We start from the raw sequence: 16,334 nt of genomic DNA on the forward strand, positions 1-16,334 counted from the left end.
CATCTGTGGATGTCTTACACTACTTCTTGCATAAGGTGTGGGAGCAAGAACAAATACCAGAGGACTGGCAACGGGGATTGATAGTGAAACTACCAAAGAAAGGCAATCTCACCGAATGCAACAATTGGAGAGGCATAACGCTTATGGTGGTTGCAGCAAAAGTTCTAGGCAGAATCATAATTACACGAATACGGGATGGAACTGATAATAAATTGTGCCAAGAACAGGCAGGTTTCAGGAAGGGCCGCGGTACAACGGAACAAATATTTATACTGCACAATATCATTGAACACTGTATTGAATGGAACGCTAACCTTTAGGTCTGCTTTGTCGACTTCGAGAAAGCATTTGATTCTGTAGATCGTTCTGTACGATGGAGGATTATGAGGAGCTACAGCATTCCTGAGAAGATTGTGGCGATGGTGAAAGTGATGTACAGTCAGAGTGAATGCGCTGTAATTGATGAGTCAGGTGTGCACGATTGGTTCGAGATCAAAACCGGTGTTAAACAGGGTTGTTGTATGTCTGGGTTTCTTTTCCTGCTTGTTGTGGACTGGGTTATGAGAAAGACCACCAAACATGGTAACACAGGCATCAGATGGAAGTTCAACAACTTCCTAGAAGAACTTTTAAGGGCTCCCATTTTCATCGTGAAACTACAATCCATCAAAAAAGGCAAAAACCACTCACACTGTCAACAACTTTATTGTACTGTGTGTTACAACTTACATGTTACATATAAGTCAAAAATTTACACAGTAACATTGGCTTACTAATATACATGACTGGATCAATGAAAAGTGTGTTACTTTGCACCAAGGGGAGTGATAACACTTTGATTATGACTCCTAGAGGCCTGAAAATAACTCTAATAATTTATTGATGAAAATAAAGTAGAAGAGTACCCAAATGTAAGAGAATGGGGGGGAAAGAGACTGACATTTCCATGAATTTTTATCTTGTCTACACTCAGGTGAGACTTTCTTTAGCACTGTTTTCATAAATCCAGACATGTATACCTGGGGGATACTCTGTTATTTTGGAGGGTCAGGTGTGTGTGCTGATGGAACTCTGAATGCTCTTGTAAAACCCATAGCAAACAATGTTCAGCTGCATTTGCAACCTTGTCCTGGAACAGTACCAAATATCACTTTAACTATCAGTATTGCAGTCAGTCGCTCTACTTGTTTGTATTTCCATTTCTGTAAGGTTTAGTCAACTCCAAGAGTCAATTAATTCTTAGTGCAAATGGCAATACCTTATTGTAGACCAAAAAACGATTTATAAATGAACATTATCCCAGACTAGACTGCTTGAAAACTCAGCTTGACAAAACATTTAAAATGATTCCATGTTTCCACATCACAGATGTTGTCAAAATACAGTTACAACAAAAAAGTGGCACACAAGGTGATAGCCAAGTCATTCACTGATGTTCTTACCACAATCTGATGTCTCTGATCTGCCACTGAACAGATGGAATCTATTTGTTTAAAGCAAAAGTGTTCACAATGTCACAACACATCTGTCCTCCAATAGATCTTAAGAACCAATCAAAATGGGAGAATACTATGACTTATGTAAATCCAATCCACATAGATTATCTATCGAGTATCCCCCTACAATGTATACATGCACAATGTACAGTATTTACACGTTCTTATCAACAATTTTATATCCAATATGTGCAGATTTATTTTTACAAGTCCGACAATATTTTGCAAGTCTATAAAACGTTCAAGCACAGCTCTAAATGCAGAGGGAAGCATCTTGAATATTTGCTTCACATAAAAGCATAAATTCTTTGTAATGTTTAACTTAAAAAGGTAATAAATAAGTAAAATTACTCCACAAACAAAAGTCTTGGGATACAAAATTCAAGAGTTATACTCTAGTTTCGAGTTTTTAAAATAACAAATAAATACTCAAGGGTACACTACCGTGGCATTTATTAATTTGTGAGGTAATCTTTGGTTAAAGACAGCCTAAATTATGATCGAGCACTTTTGCTCCCACACAATATGTTCCTGGAACACCAAGATAAAGATATTAAACAGGAGATTTGTTGAAGAGCAAGTTATGATTAAATTTTAGTAATGTTATTAAACACAACTGACAACAGAACTGGAATAAGTCTGCCAGACTTTTTCAATTTGACATCACAAATTTGTCCAAGCACAACTTATGCTCACGGCAGTACCCCTAGCATGTTTCAAACACACAGCGTTCACACTAATTCCGAACTAATTTAAAAGTACTGTCCATCATTTCCATGCTGTACACCAATAAAATTCCCTTAAAAATTCCCTCAAAAAAGCAATAACACTTTAAGATTGTTTCTTATGTACATTTAGTTTCTAGAAAGCCATCACACTAAGGACTTCTAAACAGCGATTTTTGCAGGTCACCAGTTCTTACAGGGAACCCTGTATGTGTGCTCATCATATAATAAAATAAGGCACTAGCATTTGGCAACAAAGAACAAATAACATGCAGAATAATACTCTGCACCTAGTTGTGTAGTTTCATGTTAGTTATTGGTTGCCATGGAAACTACAAGTGCACAAAGTTTTCATTCTTAAGGTTACTGTACACCTTTAGAGCACCTTCAGAGGTGTCTTGCCTCCAAGCGATGTAACGCGTCTCGTTTAAACTGTAGACACCTAAACCCCTATATCAAACTAAAGCTTATAGAGTTGGCTATCACAATAAACCAACCTTTTTGAAATACCGGTAAGATGAATTGTCAAATATTTATGACCTCTAAATTCAAGCATCCAAATCATCTTTTGCGTCCCTTTTCAAAGCTATAAGTCAAAGGGAATTTGTTCATTTAGTTTACGCACGCCCAAAGGCCATTTCCGAGTTGCTTTCACCTCTGTTTTAAAATGAGTCTCGGTGCACAACTAGAAGTGGCTTATTGGCTTTTCCCTTGCTACGCAGTAAGATTCCAAAAATATAAAAATGTCTGGTGTTCACAGTTTTCTTAGTTTCACAGTAAATGTGCAACTGCTGTCATCTGAATGGCTGGACTATTGTAAACAGTTTTAGACATTAGTGTCAGATGCCAGAAGGCAGCTGTAAAATGCAACATTTTCAGATTTCTCTGAAGTTTCCTATTAAGAAGATTTAGAAATATTCCTTATATTGAATTCATGTTTAATTATTTTAATGACCAAATTTTGGTTAATTTTAATTAGTATCTACACACTCAGAGATCTGATGTTTCAAGCAATCTGATTGGTTCACTATCTCTGGCTAATAAACAATTATTATTCACGTCCTATTGAGTTAATAATCCATTCAAACAAAAAAAAAAACAGAATGGCTGGCTTAAGTTTCATTGCAACAGTGTTTCTGAATCAGAAATCTTATGAATACAAGAAAAAGCTGTAACAGAAAATAAAAAGAAGGCTATGGAATTTGACTTGAAAGTTTTTAAATGATAGAAAAAACCCACCAACATTCGACTTTTGAGCAGTTTCAGGACATGTCAGTGGCAAATATTACAGATTTCGTGATATAATTTTTGTTTTTTGCTCTTCACCCGGCATTAGCAGAAATGAATACTGCAGGGTTTATCGGCAGAAGCATCAAGTGCTATTCAAAGAAGCACCTTCAAAAGTTTTCAGGAGGACATCTTTGTGCAATAAAACATCCAGTTTTCATCACAGTCCCCTGCAAACTATATAATAATTATTTCAGGTTGATCCTTCACCAGCTGCTCTTTCAATTTTCATCTCAAGTGAAAATGGAAACTTTGAATGGTAAAATTGTTTTATAAGCAGACTTTCAATTTAGATTGCTGAATTGAAAGGTGTTAAAAGACCATTTTGCTGGATTGTGAAGAGGGTTTTTTGGTCAAAGGTTAACTAGATTTTCCCTGTTTGAAGATTCTGTAAATAGTTTAATATGCGCATGCTTCATGCCGCTTGCATGTTTTCCATGCATGAATTGAGAGGTCAATTAAATCAACTTTTAATGGTTTCATTTTCGTTTGTTTCTGAGATCACCTCGTGTGTATGTACTAAAACAATTATTCTTTTCAATCTCATTGAATAGCAGCAGAATATTTACTGAGCCACTTTGCAGCTCAGCAAATATTATGCACTATTCACCTTGATTTCAAAGAAAAATATAGTTAATTATCCCTAAATATTCCAAATGCTGCCAACATTTTGATTACTACAGAAATGTCCTATCCCATCCACAGTTCTGCTCACAGACATTTCCTAGATATAATAAGCCTCAATACTACACACATCTTATAACAATGAACTGATATGTATTCTTGCAAGTTGTTTGTATTTGTCACTGTTAGTCCACAACTCATGTGTAAACAAGGTTTAAAAACGTTTCTTCCCACTTGTATGGTGTCCCAAACTTCTCAGAGACAGCTCAAATCACCTATAAAAACATACCAGATTTAATATACTTATGATCTTCAGAAGTGGGTAGTAATGTCAGGTTTTTGTCCTGGAGGCAAATTATTGACAGCATTTTCTTCCGTTGCCAAGTTGACATTCTCATTGTTCAGTGCTGGTTTCTTGGAGTTCTCTGGACTCACTCTACAGAGACCACACTTCTGGAACAGATGAGTGATACTTAGCTGTCCAAAATTATCTTTTGGACCAATCACAGTGCAGATTGACAAGAATCCAAAGGTGGAATACAGCCAGCTAAAGAACATGACCAACATAAGGAACTGACCAAGCTGAAAGTACGCCAATACTGTGGCTGGCATCATCATTAAACCTGTATTGAACCATAGTGATATTCTTCAGATCATTATTTATACTTTGTTTGCACATTGATAGTAAATTTCCTTTGCACGAATGGGTAGCTAATTCCGTGTGAACTTTCCTACACTTTGTCAGGGCCAGTGAAAGTTTTTACACATCTATATTGTTTGGTATTTTCCACACTTTGTCAGGGCCGACAGAATTTTGTTCTTTATTCATTCATTTCTTTGCCTAAGTACTTATCACATGGTCTCTAGTTTCTGAAGAATGCTTGGGTTCCAACTAGACATGGCATCAATTTCTTTCCCTGGCTGTTGGTTTTTAATACTTCTTTTTTTTTTCCTAGTGAGTTCAGTTTCCTAGGTAAGGAGTGGTTTTTCATATTTGACTGGGATTTTTCTGGTTAACATATTAATTTTGTCTTGAAATTGTACTCTAAAAATGTTCAAGCATTCAAGGTATGTAGCATGAGAAATAAACCAGGGCTAAAACTTGGCAGTCATCAGGAAAACTACCAGGGCCACTAAAAATTGAGGTTTACCTGGTATACCACTACTATAGAAAATATGTAAGTGTGATGTATTGCAATGCCAAATTGGACTAACTGAGCCCTTGATTACATGATCCCAGGGTAGTAACTAGCACCAGTAAGGGTTAATCCCTGTTCCCTCCTACCAAACACTTCCCCCCACCCCCTTGCAAAAAACTACCCAGAAAATGACTGATTCCAGGGCTAATTGTACCCCTCTTGCTGTACTGTACAAAAACTAAGACAAATATCATGTATGAAAGCCCACACAAGTAGCCACTGCCAACCTACCCTTACATTAACTTATTTTCTAACACAATTCATTTCTTAATTTGTAAACAGGGAGAAGTGTCATGTAGAGGAAAATATAATATAATAATTAATATAATTCACCTTTTTCATTTGTGAAAACAAGATGTAAATTCCAACAATGTAAACAAATACAAACACAAAATTTAAAAACATTTGGTGACATGCTGTCTTGCAGGATCACAGGTCAAAACTTTATTTTCTCAAGAAACAAGCTTATTTGTTAAAAGTGTTGGGATCTGAAATTGAATTCTAAGAGTCCCCAATTATTCAAATGCCTTTCCTGGAAAATATTTTTATCTAATACAAGTGAATACTTAATTAATTGAAAACACTTTATCTCCAGGCTTCAAATTCATGTGCAGATCGTTATCTGTCATTCGATCAAACTTAAAGTTTTCTATCAAGCCATTCGAATGCCACCAAAGTAGACCAAACATGCAAAGTACGCACGTGAACATGCTGCTCTAATCTTTTATTACTATTAGTCTACATTTTGTAATATTTGGTTATTTATTTATTTATTGTGTCCCCAGTTAGCACTACAGTGCTAAATACACTCAACATGTCTATAATAAAAGATTTTTTACTATTTAATGGAAGGAACAAACATTTAATATGTCCCTCACCTGTAAGAAATGTGGTCAGAGCTGCCATAGTGATAGCAGATCCAATGTGCACCAGCGAGTAACGCACTCTGCCATCTCTCTGGCTTTTGTTTGGAGCCAGTCTGTAAGCCACACCATAATGCATGGTGAAGTCAATAGACAATCCTACAGCAACTGACATCACAATGGACTCTAAAATATTCAACTGCCAGCCAGCTAGCACCAGAGATCCAATGGTTATTGCAATAATTCCAATGATGGTGACAATGGCATAGATACTTATGAAGATGTTGAGAGTTGTTAGTAACATAACTGTAAATGACACAGCAACAGATATTCCTAGGGACGAGTATGTTCCATCAGACAGGCCAATTTGAAGGGCATAGAAGTCCAGTCCCCAGCATCCTGCCCAGCCATTTTGCAGTCCCGGTGGAGCTTCAGGCATTTTACTATCAACCCAAGATGTCACTTTCTTCCAGAAACCATCCATGGAGGTAAAGTTAGTTGAGAATGCTTGGTTGGTGTTTATTAGCAAATGATAACCTTTCACATTCCCCATAGCATCAAACAAAAGACCTGTTCTTCCCGGTAAACTTGAGGCGAGTTTAGCACACTTTTCCGCGACATCAGCTGGAAAAGGAAAGGAAGCATTGATTCCACAACAAGGGGTCTGTCCTGAGGTACACTCGCCAATTAATGTTTCGATGGGACACCGACCACCACTGAATGCTTCAAAAAATGATTCCTTTTCAACAGATTGACACAAAGAACGAAGAAACTTTTGGCCAGCAGGAGTAAAGAGATCACCAAAGTTATCATCAAATTCAAGAGTTCCTTTGTCATCTGGATTAAGATGATTGCCATTATCTGCAGGTTTGATTCCCCAAAACAGCTCCACCCGTAAGCCACTAACTTGCTGTTCAAATCTAAAATAGCTCTTGTAGTTTAAGTAGTAGTTTTCCAGTGGATGAGATGAACCAAATACTTGAAAATCTTTGCTGCTTGGTAACTGCAGACCTGGTTTTACAAAATTGACACATAAAAATCCAGCAGTAAGACAGACTAACAATGCTATCCACAACCAGTGTAACTTGATGACTGCCTTTGGTATCCAATCCTGAAACAATTTTGTGCCAACTCTGCTGGTAAAATTTGTTGCTGATTCTAAAAGAGAGCAAGGAAAGTCAATAACCTGGAGAATACAAAGGTGTGTTTCCTTTTGATTTGTGCAGCTGTTTACTGGTAAATCTGCTTTCCTACTTTCTGACATGTCTTGCACTGTCGGTGCTGCCTGCACAGGTTGGATCTTCTCATGATTAGCTCTCAATTCTGTTCTTGGCACAGCATCCATGCTTTCACAACCAGCAACGTCTTGCGCAGGTTGGATCACTTCATAATCAGTTTTCAACTCTGTTAATGCCATAGCGTCTACACTTTGGCCGCCTGTGTACTTCAAGACCCATTTCTCATGCAAAGCTACAACAGCTGGGAAATACGTTATCATCAGCAGGTAATTAGTTAAGATGGATGTACCAGCAAATATTCCAAACAGCTTGATGGGAGTTATAGTAGAAGAAACTCCTGCATAGAATGCTGATGCTGTTGTCAAACTTGTCACAAACATGGAGACTGCAGCATAACGTAAGGTCTTCAATGTTAACTGCATGATGTTTGCATTTGGATTAGCAGTCCTTGTCTGTCTCCATATGTCATAATATACAAAGGCATCATCTGCCCCTATACCCACCAAAAACACCAATGTGGTAATATTCAGAAAAGGAAAAAAGTCAAGTCTAAAAACTCTGGTGTAGAGAAAATATGAAAGAGCAGTGGCATAGATAACACACATTAGACCACAGAGTGTAAGAATGAATGAACCCATGAAAAACCACATGATTAAGAAAACAATAATCATAGCCAGAGCAGGAAAGATAACTTCAGAAAGAAGCTTTTTGTTGAATAGGTCAAACTTGTAGCCAGAAAACTTGAAGGATGCAAATTCTACCCCTTCTCTTCCAGGAATACCGTCTTTTAGGTTTGAATATAAATCATCAAAAACAAAGTCTTCACTAAAAGTACCTGATGGAAGAGATGCTGCATATTTTAAAAACATACCATTGGATGGGCTCATCTCATTGTCTGTAAGATACTGTAAAATGTTATACACAGCGCTGTGTTTGGTGCACTTTGTTGGTACACTTGGACAGTTATTGACACTGGCTGAACCATTAACATTCTGGTTACCTGATGAGGTTGAGGGACCACAGTCCTCTTTCAAAGTTTGCTTCGAAAAGTAAGATGAACAGTTGCCCAACAAATTCTTCACTGATAACACATCATCATCTGTTATATGTAGACATGATTTACGGTTGTTGAGCAGTGCAACATAGTTTCCAAGAGAGGAGCTCGAGTAACACTGTAGTTTACCAGTTACATCTGAAATTCCACGGCAGTATTCAGAAAAATATGAGTTTTTCAGAATGTCAGTCTCCATGGAACAAGCAGTTTTAAGTTTTTTTGCATCAAACATGGTTTCCTTGGGATTAGAAGACTCAAAAACAAATATCATGCGCCTGTAGACTGGATCAGGAGGAAGTGGAGGTTCAAGAGAACCTTGAACTGATCGACGTTTCCGCTTGACATTTCCTTGTTCCTGTAGTGGACCTTGAGGTGGCTGCTCAAAAAGAGTATGACCCTGCGCATTCCAATAAAAGTTTTGCAAGGTCACTATTTGATCACTCAGTTTTGTCCCTCTTGGTTCAAAGCCCTAGCAAGATGGTGAAAAGGCTAAGGTTATTGAAGAGCTACATGGTTTTCTATGATAAGTTGAATTATTTGCATTCTTTGAATGGGTCTTACTTATGACCCAGATTTCATGCTGCAGTGCATCTGTTCAGTGATAAATCATAGCAGATGTCAAAATGTGGTATTAGAATGTTAGTGACACACTCACCTAACACCTTGTGTGCCACTTTTTCATTCTTAACACATTTTCGTGTCACCTGTGATCTGTTACTGAACAGATACATGGCAACAAGGAATCTATTTGTTAATAAAAATTAATTATCTATCTTATTTTGTGAACTCCAGTACAGGTAAGGAGGAACAGAGAGATCACTACATTTCAGTGATTGAGCTCCATTGCCCTGGCTACTGATTACTGTAAATGGTTTCTCTCCTTACAACCCTCAAATTTCAATCAAATATATCACCCACTGTAAAACAACTTCAATTTCAGCTTGCTTTGATTCATTGGTAATAATTAAAATTTTATGAAATCCTTCCATGATTACCAACTGAAGATGAAAAGTTAACACAAATTTAAAAGCTGAATGGCCTAGCTAGGTCTTGTTACAAACTCATGTTAGTAATTTCTTCTTGTTTGGTGGGGGGAGCTCTCAAATTGTAACATGCCAAAAAATAAAATACATTTTTTTTTTTAACAAAAACATTTGCCATTTAAAAGAAATAGAATGGCAATCTCCATCCCAGGAATGACAAGCAAAAATGAGCTACAATGTTTTAAGAGACAGAGTGGAGTGAGCTGTGATATGAAGATACCTGCTGTTAAATTCTTACTTCCACTTTCCATTTTGTTTTCAAGGAATAGACATGACAAATAATTCAATGTGATGACCACAGAGGAGTATAGATTAGATACCTCTGAAATTTCAAGTTTAGCAGAGAATTTCAAATAAAAGAACTTCCAGATGATCAACTATTGTAAGTGTTAATCAAGATGATACTGTCATTAACAACTGCATCGCTAAAACACAAAGAAGATGATGATGATAATAATAATAATAATAATAATAATAAACCTTTTTGTAAGTAATAATTTTATTGGGCTCATAAAAATTCTTCACTAAAACTTTACATGATAATTATTTACAGCACAAAACTATTTACAATAACATTTGTATTAGTAACATAATATAACAATAATAATAGTAATAATAATAATAACAATAATAATAATAACAATAATAATAAAAAGTATATCTTTAATGAGGAGGCAACCTCACCCTCAGGTGGTTTTCAGGCTGGTCCTAAAAAATGTTTGAAAAGTCTACAAATATAATGGATCCTAAGATCTAGTTATTAAATAATAAAATTTGTTAAAATAGTTTTAAGCAAGTTTCTGAAATAAATCTAGGTTATTTGCATCTCTTGTAGACTCTGGGAGAGCATTCCACTCCTGTATTGTATGATCAGTCACTCTTTGTTACCGCCCACTAGCACCGAAATTTGGACATCTTATACCCAAAGATGACAACACAGATGGGATAGTTTCATATTTTAACACAGTCAAAATTACACTACATAACAGCAGCTCCAGTAAACTAACAAACAACTTATTATGCCTAATGTAATACCTTAACTGGGTCTGAAAAGTCAGGTAATGGGGGAGCTCCTAGTGATGGCAAGATTGCGACCATTGTGAGGATAATAACAAGCACTGGAATAAGAATGGCTAGACATAGTGCTATCAGGTCATGCCATGTGAACCTGCAAACAAAACAACATTATACTGTAAACTTCCAAAAGTAACGACCCCCCAAAAAGTAACATCAAAAACTTGTGGCCGCTAATAAATCCTGGAAATAGTAGCCCCCTGAAATTAGCGAGCCCTCCAGAAGTAGCGAGCCCTCCCTAATCCTCCCCCCACCCCCCCACAAATAGTGAGACCCAGGTTCAATAGTAAATTTATTTTCCCAATTAATAGTAGGTGAAAGTTACGTGTGGTAACTTGATTTAAGGCACTACATTTGTATACATTAACAACAAGGGAAGGTATTGCTTGCGCCACAAGGCGTTGTGAAATATCAATTCTTGCCCCATCAGTTCATGTTGCACCATGTTAAAACAAAACCTGTAGAATTTTCATCAAATAACTGGAACGTAATATAGGACACTTTGATCCACGTTAAAATTTTTTTCAACAGTAGCTTATTAAAAGGAACATTTCTTCAAATTTAAATTAAAAACTCAGCCAGCACACTGATATATAGTTACAGCACACTAACTTTATGTAGCAGTGCATCGTGAGTACAAATAGTTTATCATATCCAACTATCTTTCCTGTCAACCACTGACAACACAGTCTAGATATGAAGAGCTCTGACATCCATGTGGCAGAACAGCCCAGTCATACCAACTTCATATAATGTTTTTTGCTCCGCGAAAGTCATGAACCTTCCAAAGTAATAACCCCTGGGAAATAACAAGCCCCAAGGTTGCTAATTCTGAAAGTAACAAGGGTAGTTACTTTCTGAAGTTTACAGTATATTAGAACTTGTTAAAGTTAGTACCCTGCTGAGAAACTACTGATGAGAACTTGGCCTTTGAACCCCTTCTTTATCTGGCCCAACTATACCTGTTCAAAGGCAGAAACACTACTTTTTTCTGCTTTTTAGTTGGAGAGAAGTTGCCACACTTCACAAGCCCCATTTGCAAAACATGTCAAAGTAGTCCGAACATGTTCAACTGATGAAAATCAATCACTATAAAATTGGTGAGGTAATCAGTACAATCAATAATATAACTAAAAAATCTATTATTCTTGATTGGTTCAGTTTCTGTAGTCAATACCAGTCCAATACCCCCAGGGAGTTATGGCTAAAAGTGCATCAATAATTTATTGGTTCAATTTGTCAGAGAAATTGAGGGGTGTGCATTTCTCTTGGACTAGCCACCATAAAGAACATTTTATTGAGTGCAGAGGTTGCAAGCTTCTAAAGGAAATTTTTATTTAGGATCTCAGAAATGTCATTTCTCTCATTTTCCATGGGACAGTTTCATAAATCACAAGATGGAAGAAGATTGTATGCTGTTTATACATCAACTTTTAGGAAAACTGACAATAGGTTGAATAGGAGAGACTAGTTGGCTACAGTAAGTGTTTACAAGAAAAGGGCACGTCACCTTCACACAGACAAGTTCTTGAACCGCATGCTTACACTCATTCTCAAGAAGGTCAATGTTACACCTCCTAAAAATGCTTATTAAAGTGTGTGTTATTTTGTTTTGAATAGTCATAAAAACATCCATTTTAGTTAAAAATATGGGTAATTTCAAATTCATCTCTATCCCGTGGGGTCAGCTTGGGAGCTGAAGTCTTAATGAGTTCTTCTTAACTGTATTCAAAATGTTACCATACTATGACATTCTTTTGGTACCTTAATTTTATTTGCCTTTATTGCCCAAATGCTTAGCAGAAACTGTGTTTATCCACTAGTTAAGTTGTCATATTTGATTGCTTGCCCATTAGTAAGCACATACTTAAAGTCGTAGTTCTGTGACTCAATAATAAAACAACTGGACAGCTGGAAAGTCACAACAACTTTCAGATGTTTTAAATTTTACAACCATGTTGCAGAAGATGCAAATTGAACATAAATAACTGCAATAGTGCATGCTAATGAGCACATACACTTGCAAAAGCATGTAGCTAACAAAGATTGGCTTAAATTAACATGTTGACGTTGCTAATTCAGGAAAGGGCTTTCCCACGGAATGGGCAGGCTTAATTTATCTTAAGCTGGAATAAAATAAAAAGCTTGATCAATTACATGAAAGCAATTGCTGGAACTTAAGTCATACGTAATGCTCAGAATTATGTAGATGTTTACAGATTGTGAGTTCTTATCCATAGTTAAAGACGTGTGGTTAAGTGTCAGGTAGTTTCAACTATTCTATTCCCAATGGGATTTATCAACACGTCATCGCTCCATCTGTTTTATTTTCTATTTGTTCTCATTAGCACATACTAGTCTTATCTTCAATTTGCATCTTCCATCAATATTTGCACTGGAGAAGGCAGAAGTCTCTGCTGAAACATGCCTGTAAATTTAAAATTACTGTTTATATCCGCAACTTATTTTGATAAATATTTATCATAAACATATTTGCCTGTTTTTCTACTGATAGTTCAAGAAACACATGACAGGAAGTTTGAGAGACCCTACATTATTCCTAACCCTAACACAAACTTCTACTCCTTTTTCTATCAAGAAACATGGAAAATGTTATCCAGCAAACTTACAATCAATTAGGAGAGGCCTGGAAGTATTACTCAGATAATTATGAAAACAGCATGATATTTATTGTATGAACAATAACAACAATCAGTTTTCAGGCAGAGGGTTCAAATATTTCAAATAATAGGTGGGTTCATACTAGCGTAGTAAGTAGACATTTAATGCGTTTTTCATCGACTTATCAGAACACACAAGACTTGCCGTACGACACGTACATCATTTTCGCACTACTCGCGGCTTTCGAGCAAAAGAACGACATACATACATACATACATAAGCTTACATCAGAAGCATAAGTCGTTTCGCCCGTAATTAAGTGGATTACCCTCCCAAAAAACTTTATGCCTTACCGCTTACATAGTGACACAGCAACGCAATGAAGTTCACCCCCACCATTCAATCTAGTATTTACCCCTAAGAGAAGTAGCCAGTGTTTACGACTCTAACCGGCTAACGACTAATCGGCTTGAGGGCTTACGAAGGGATATCGCGACCGAAGTGAACGCCATTAATAAACAACAACAACGTACAGCAGATCGATCTTTAGCTCACATTTAGAAAGTTTTTAAAATATGTCATTAATTGCACAGTACAATTTTAGTACAAAATTCATATTAAGCTTAAAGATGAAACCGAACAATGAGATATTTTCGAGCGACAATCAAATTTCTTCCAATCATCAATAAGACTTGAGCTTAAGCTTATGCCATGGAGACCGAGCAAGCTGTGTACACAAGGTTTTGTGTCACAAAATATCAGAAAACTAAACTTCCTTACCTCAAGTTTGGCCAACAACCACACATTACTTTTTTACCCATTTTCCTCTAACTTACGCTATCAGAACGAAAGAATAAGTTTCAAGTCATATGAGAAGATAAATATGATAATATCAACACCGCAAAAAAAAAATTTGCGCGACCTGCAAAGGTCGACGGGAACTGTCAGCTGTATTGGCCTGCAAATCAAATTGACGTCAGTTTACTGCGGAACCCCTCCAACTGCGGCTCGTGGTTCCACAGCCACTTTGACAATGTTAAGACGCAATTTATCATCAATAAGAGGACAGACGGATAAAAAACTGACGTCAATTTGTTTTTTACAATAACAAGACCCCGAAATGGTCAAATGCCGGGAATAAATGAGGGGAAAAGACGCCGTAAACTTGCCGTAAGCAAAGATAAGTGAATTTTATTCAAAGTGACGCGAACATTGTCAATAGCTTTTCTCGCTTTTTGATTGGCTACTTAAAAAAGTCTATAAAATCTCATTGGTTAAAAAGTTGACAGTTTGACAGCTGAAAATTGAACTTGAAAGCTTGCATAAAAATTTTGCATAAATTAAAATTTTATCCTTCTGTACTCTGATTGATGATAAAAATAAACCAATCAGAGCGCGCGAAATTAGATAGTTATTGTAAAAATATATCTAGACTTTGAATAAAAACAATAGCCTCATTTGGCGCGGAAATATGCTTGGATATTAATTATCTGTTCCATTCCTGGAAGCGAACAATTTTCCAAAAGCATAGCTCGAGGAAAACTGTGAGCTTCGAGGAACAGATAATGTCCAAGGACAAATATCCGAGCATATAAAAATGATATTTTCTTGCGCCATTTCTGGTTCAATTACTCTTACACTTATGCTTACGCAGTTCCGCTTACGTACACACTCTCTCTCTCTCTCTGTTTTCTTTTTCTTTTTCTTTTTTTTTTTTTTTTTTTTCATAAGAACGTCTAATTTTAGAGCTGCGGCTGAACGTTCTTACATTTTTTTGCGATCTGAAGCTGAAAACTTTCTTACGATGTTCTTAATTTACATGGTATACTTTGTATCACCTGATGACTTTGATGGTGTGGAAGTTATTTTGGACCAGCTATAAATAAGAACTGATGATTATTACAAACCGAGATGTGTGTCATGTAATAAGGAAACCATTGTTAATATTATACAAAACATGCCCTTAAGTATTTGGGTTAATTTACATTTTTTGTTACCTTTACTTTATGCTTGGCATTTAATATACAGATTAGCAAAATAAAAACGTTCTTAATCGACTCGCAGCCTGAGGAATGTTTTTAAAACGTTCTTAATTTTTGGTTAATCTCAGCCTCTTAAAAGAAGAGTGTAGTTCCTCTTACGCAGTTATATATAATTACGCAGTGAGCGAAACTGATATCGGAAGAAATATGAAACACAGCTTTTTCGTTGTTTTATGACGGAGGTGCTCCTATATATACGCTTGCTCTCCCTCAATATAATGTTTTGAATATGGAGTATGGTTACTGTGCTGATTCATATAGACTTAGTAAAGGTACTTCTAAAGTCTAAAATATCAAACAATAAAAATGCAAGCCAGGATGTATTCTATATATTTATCTATTCGTTATTAAATTATTAAGGGAAAACTTGTTTTTGTTGCAGGATAGTACAATCGTGGATATTTCATGCAGGGTATTAAAAAAGCTTACTTCAGTTCTATTTCGGTAATGATCAAATTATACCCTCTCGTTATATTATGATCTTATGCATCTCGTACTTCAGCACCATTATTAAATGTCCTTATGGGTGTCAGTCGAGAAAATGAAATAAAATCGAGGTCCACCTTTTGAAGTCGCCCTTCCTGGAAATAGTGATTCTAGATTTCATAACTTATCAGGATTTTGTTATCTAATTTTCTAGCTAAATCTTATTCGTTTTGTGGGCCTTTTAGGGCATTGAAATACGGTTTTTTAATTAAAATTTATATTTCGTTCACACTTCGCGCAAGATCAAAAGAAACGTGTCCATGGCGCAGATCATGTAACACAATGGTGTCTCCATGAACGAACTCAAGAGCATGTACAGTTAATGATGTAAGCGGGTTCAGAATTAAGAAAGGTAGAGCGACGTGGCTTCAAACGGCGTGCTCTTGCCGTGCGGAACTGAATTCATAGCCTTCTGCATCAGCCTCCGTTGCTTTCTAGTATTTAAAATAGTCTTCAGCAAAGCAAATTTCTTCCGATCCTCGGCGCGACTGAATTAAATTCGACGTTTGAAACCACTGCCGTTCTTTTGAAATTCATTTGGTTCATTTGGGGGGGGGGGGGGGGGAGAGCAGCCCTCCCAG

At 36.5% G+C, this 16,334-nt stretch overlaps 1 protein-coding gene across 1 annotated transcript; it reads right to left on the reverse strand.

Annotated features, from left to right (window-relative positions):
* Positions 1-1,817: 1,817 nt before the first annotated feature.
* LOC145464487 (protein dispatched homolog 1-like) lies at positions 1,818-14,537 on the reverse strand. The gene is made up of 4 exons (XM_081448399.1): positions 14,006-14,537; positions 10,565-10,697; positions 6,210-8,955; positions 1,818-4,755 (listed from the first exon to the last, which is right to left on the reverse strand). The coding sequence occupies exons 1-4, from the start codon at positions 14,044-14,046 to the stop codon at positions 4,445-4,447; spliced, it is 3,231 nt and encodes a 1,076-aa protein (XP_081304525.1). The 5' UTR covers positions 14,047-14,537; the 3' UTR covers positions 1,818-4,444.
* Positions 14,538-16,334: the final 1,797 nt, after the last annotated feature.

This window comes from Orbicella franksi, chromosome 12 (genome assembly GCF_964199315.1).
Source record: "Orbicella franksi chromosome 12, jaOrbFran1.1, whole genome shotgun sequence".
NCBI lineage: Eukaryota > Metazoa > Cnidaria > Anthozoa > Scleractinia > Merulinidae > Orbicella > Orbicella franksi.

Bases quoted from the DNA above. Each gene is read 5' to 3' on its own strand.
- LOC145464487 (XM_081448399.1), bottom strand. From the start codon at position 14,046: ATGGGTAAAAAAGTAATGTGTGGTTGTTGGCCAAACTTGAG. The intron at 10,698-14,005 runs GTAAGGAAGTTT...TTTTGTTTGCAG, and splicing joins GGTTGTTGGCCAAACTTGAG to GTTCACATGGCATGACCTGA. The intron at 4,756-6,209 runs GTGAGGGACATA...GGTTCAATACAG, and splicing joins TCTGACCACATTTCTTACAG to GTTTAATGATGATGCCAGCC.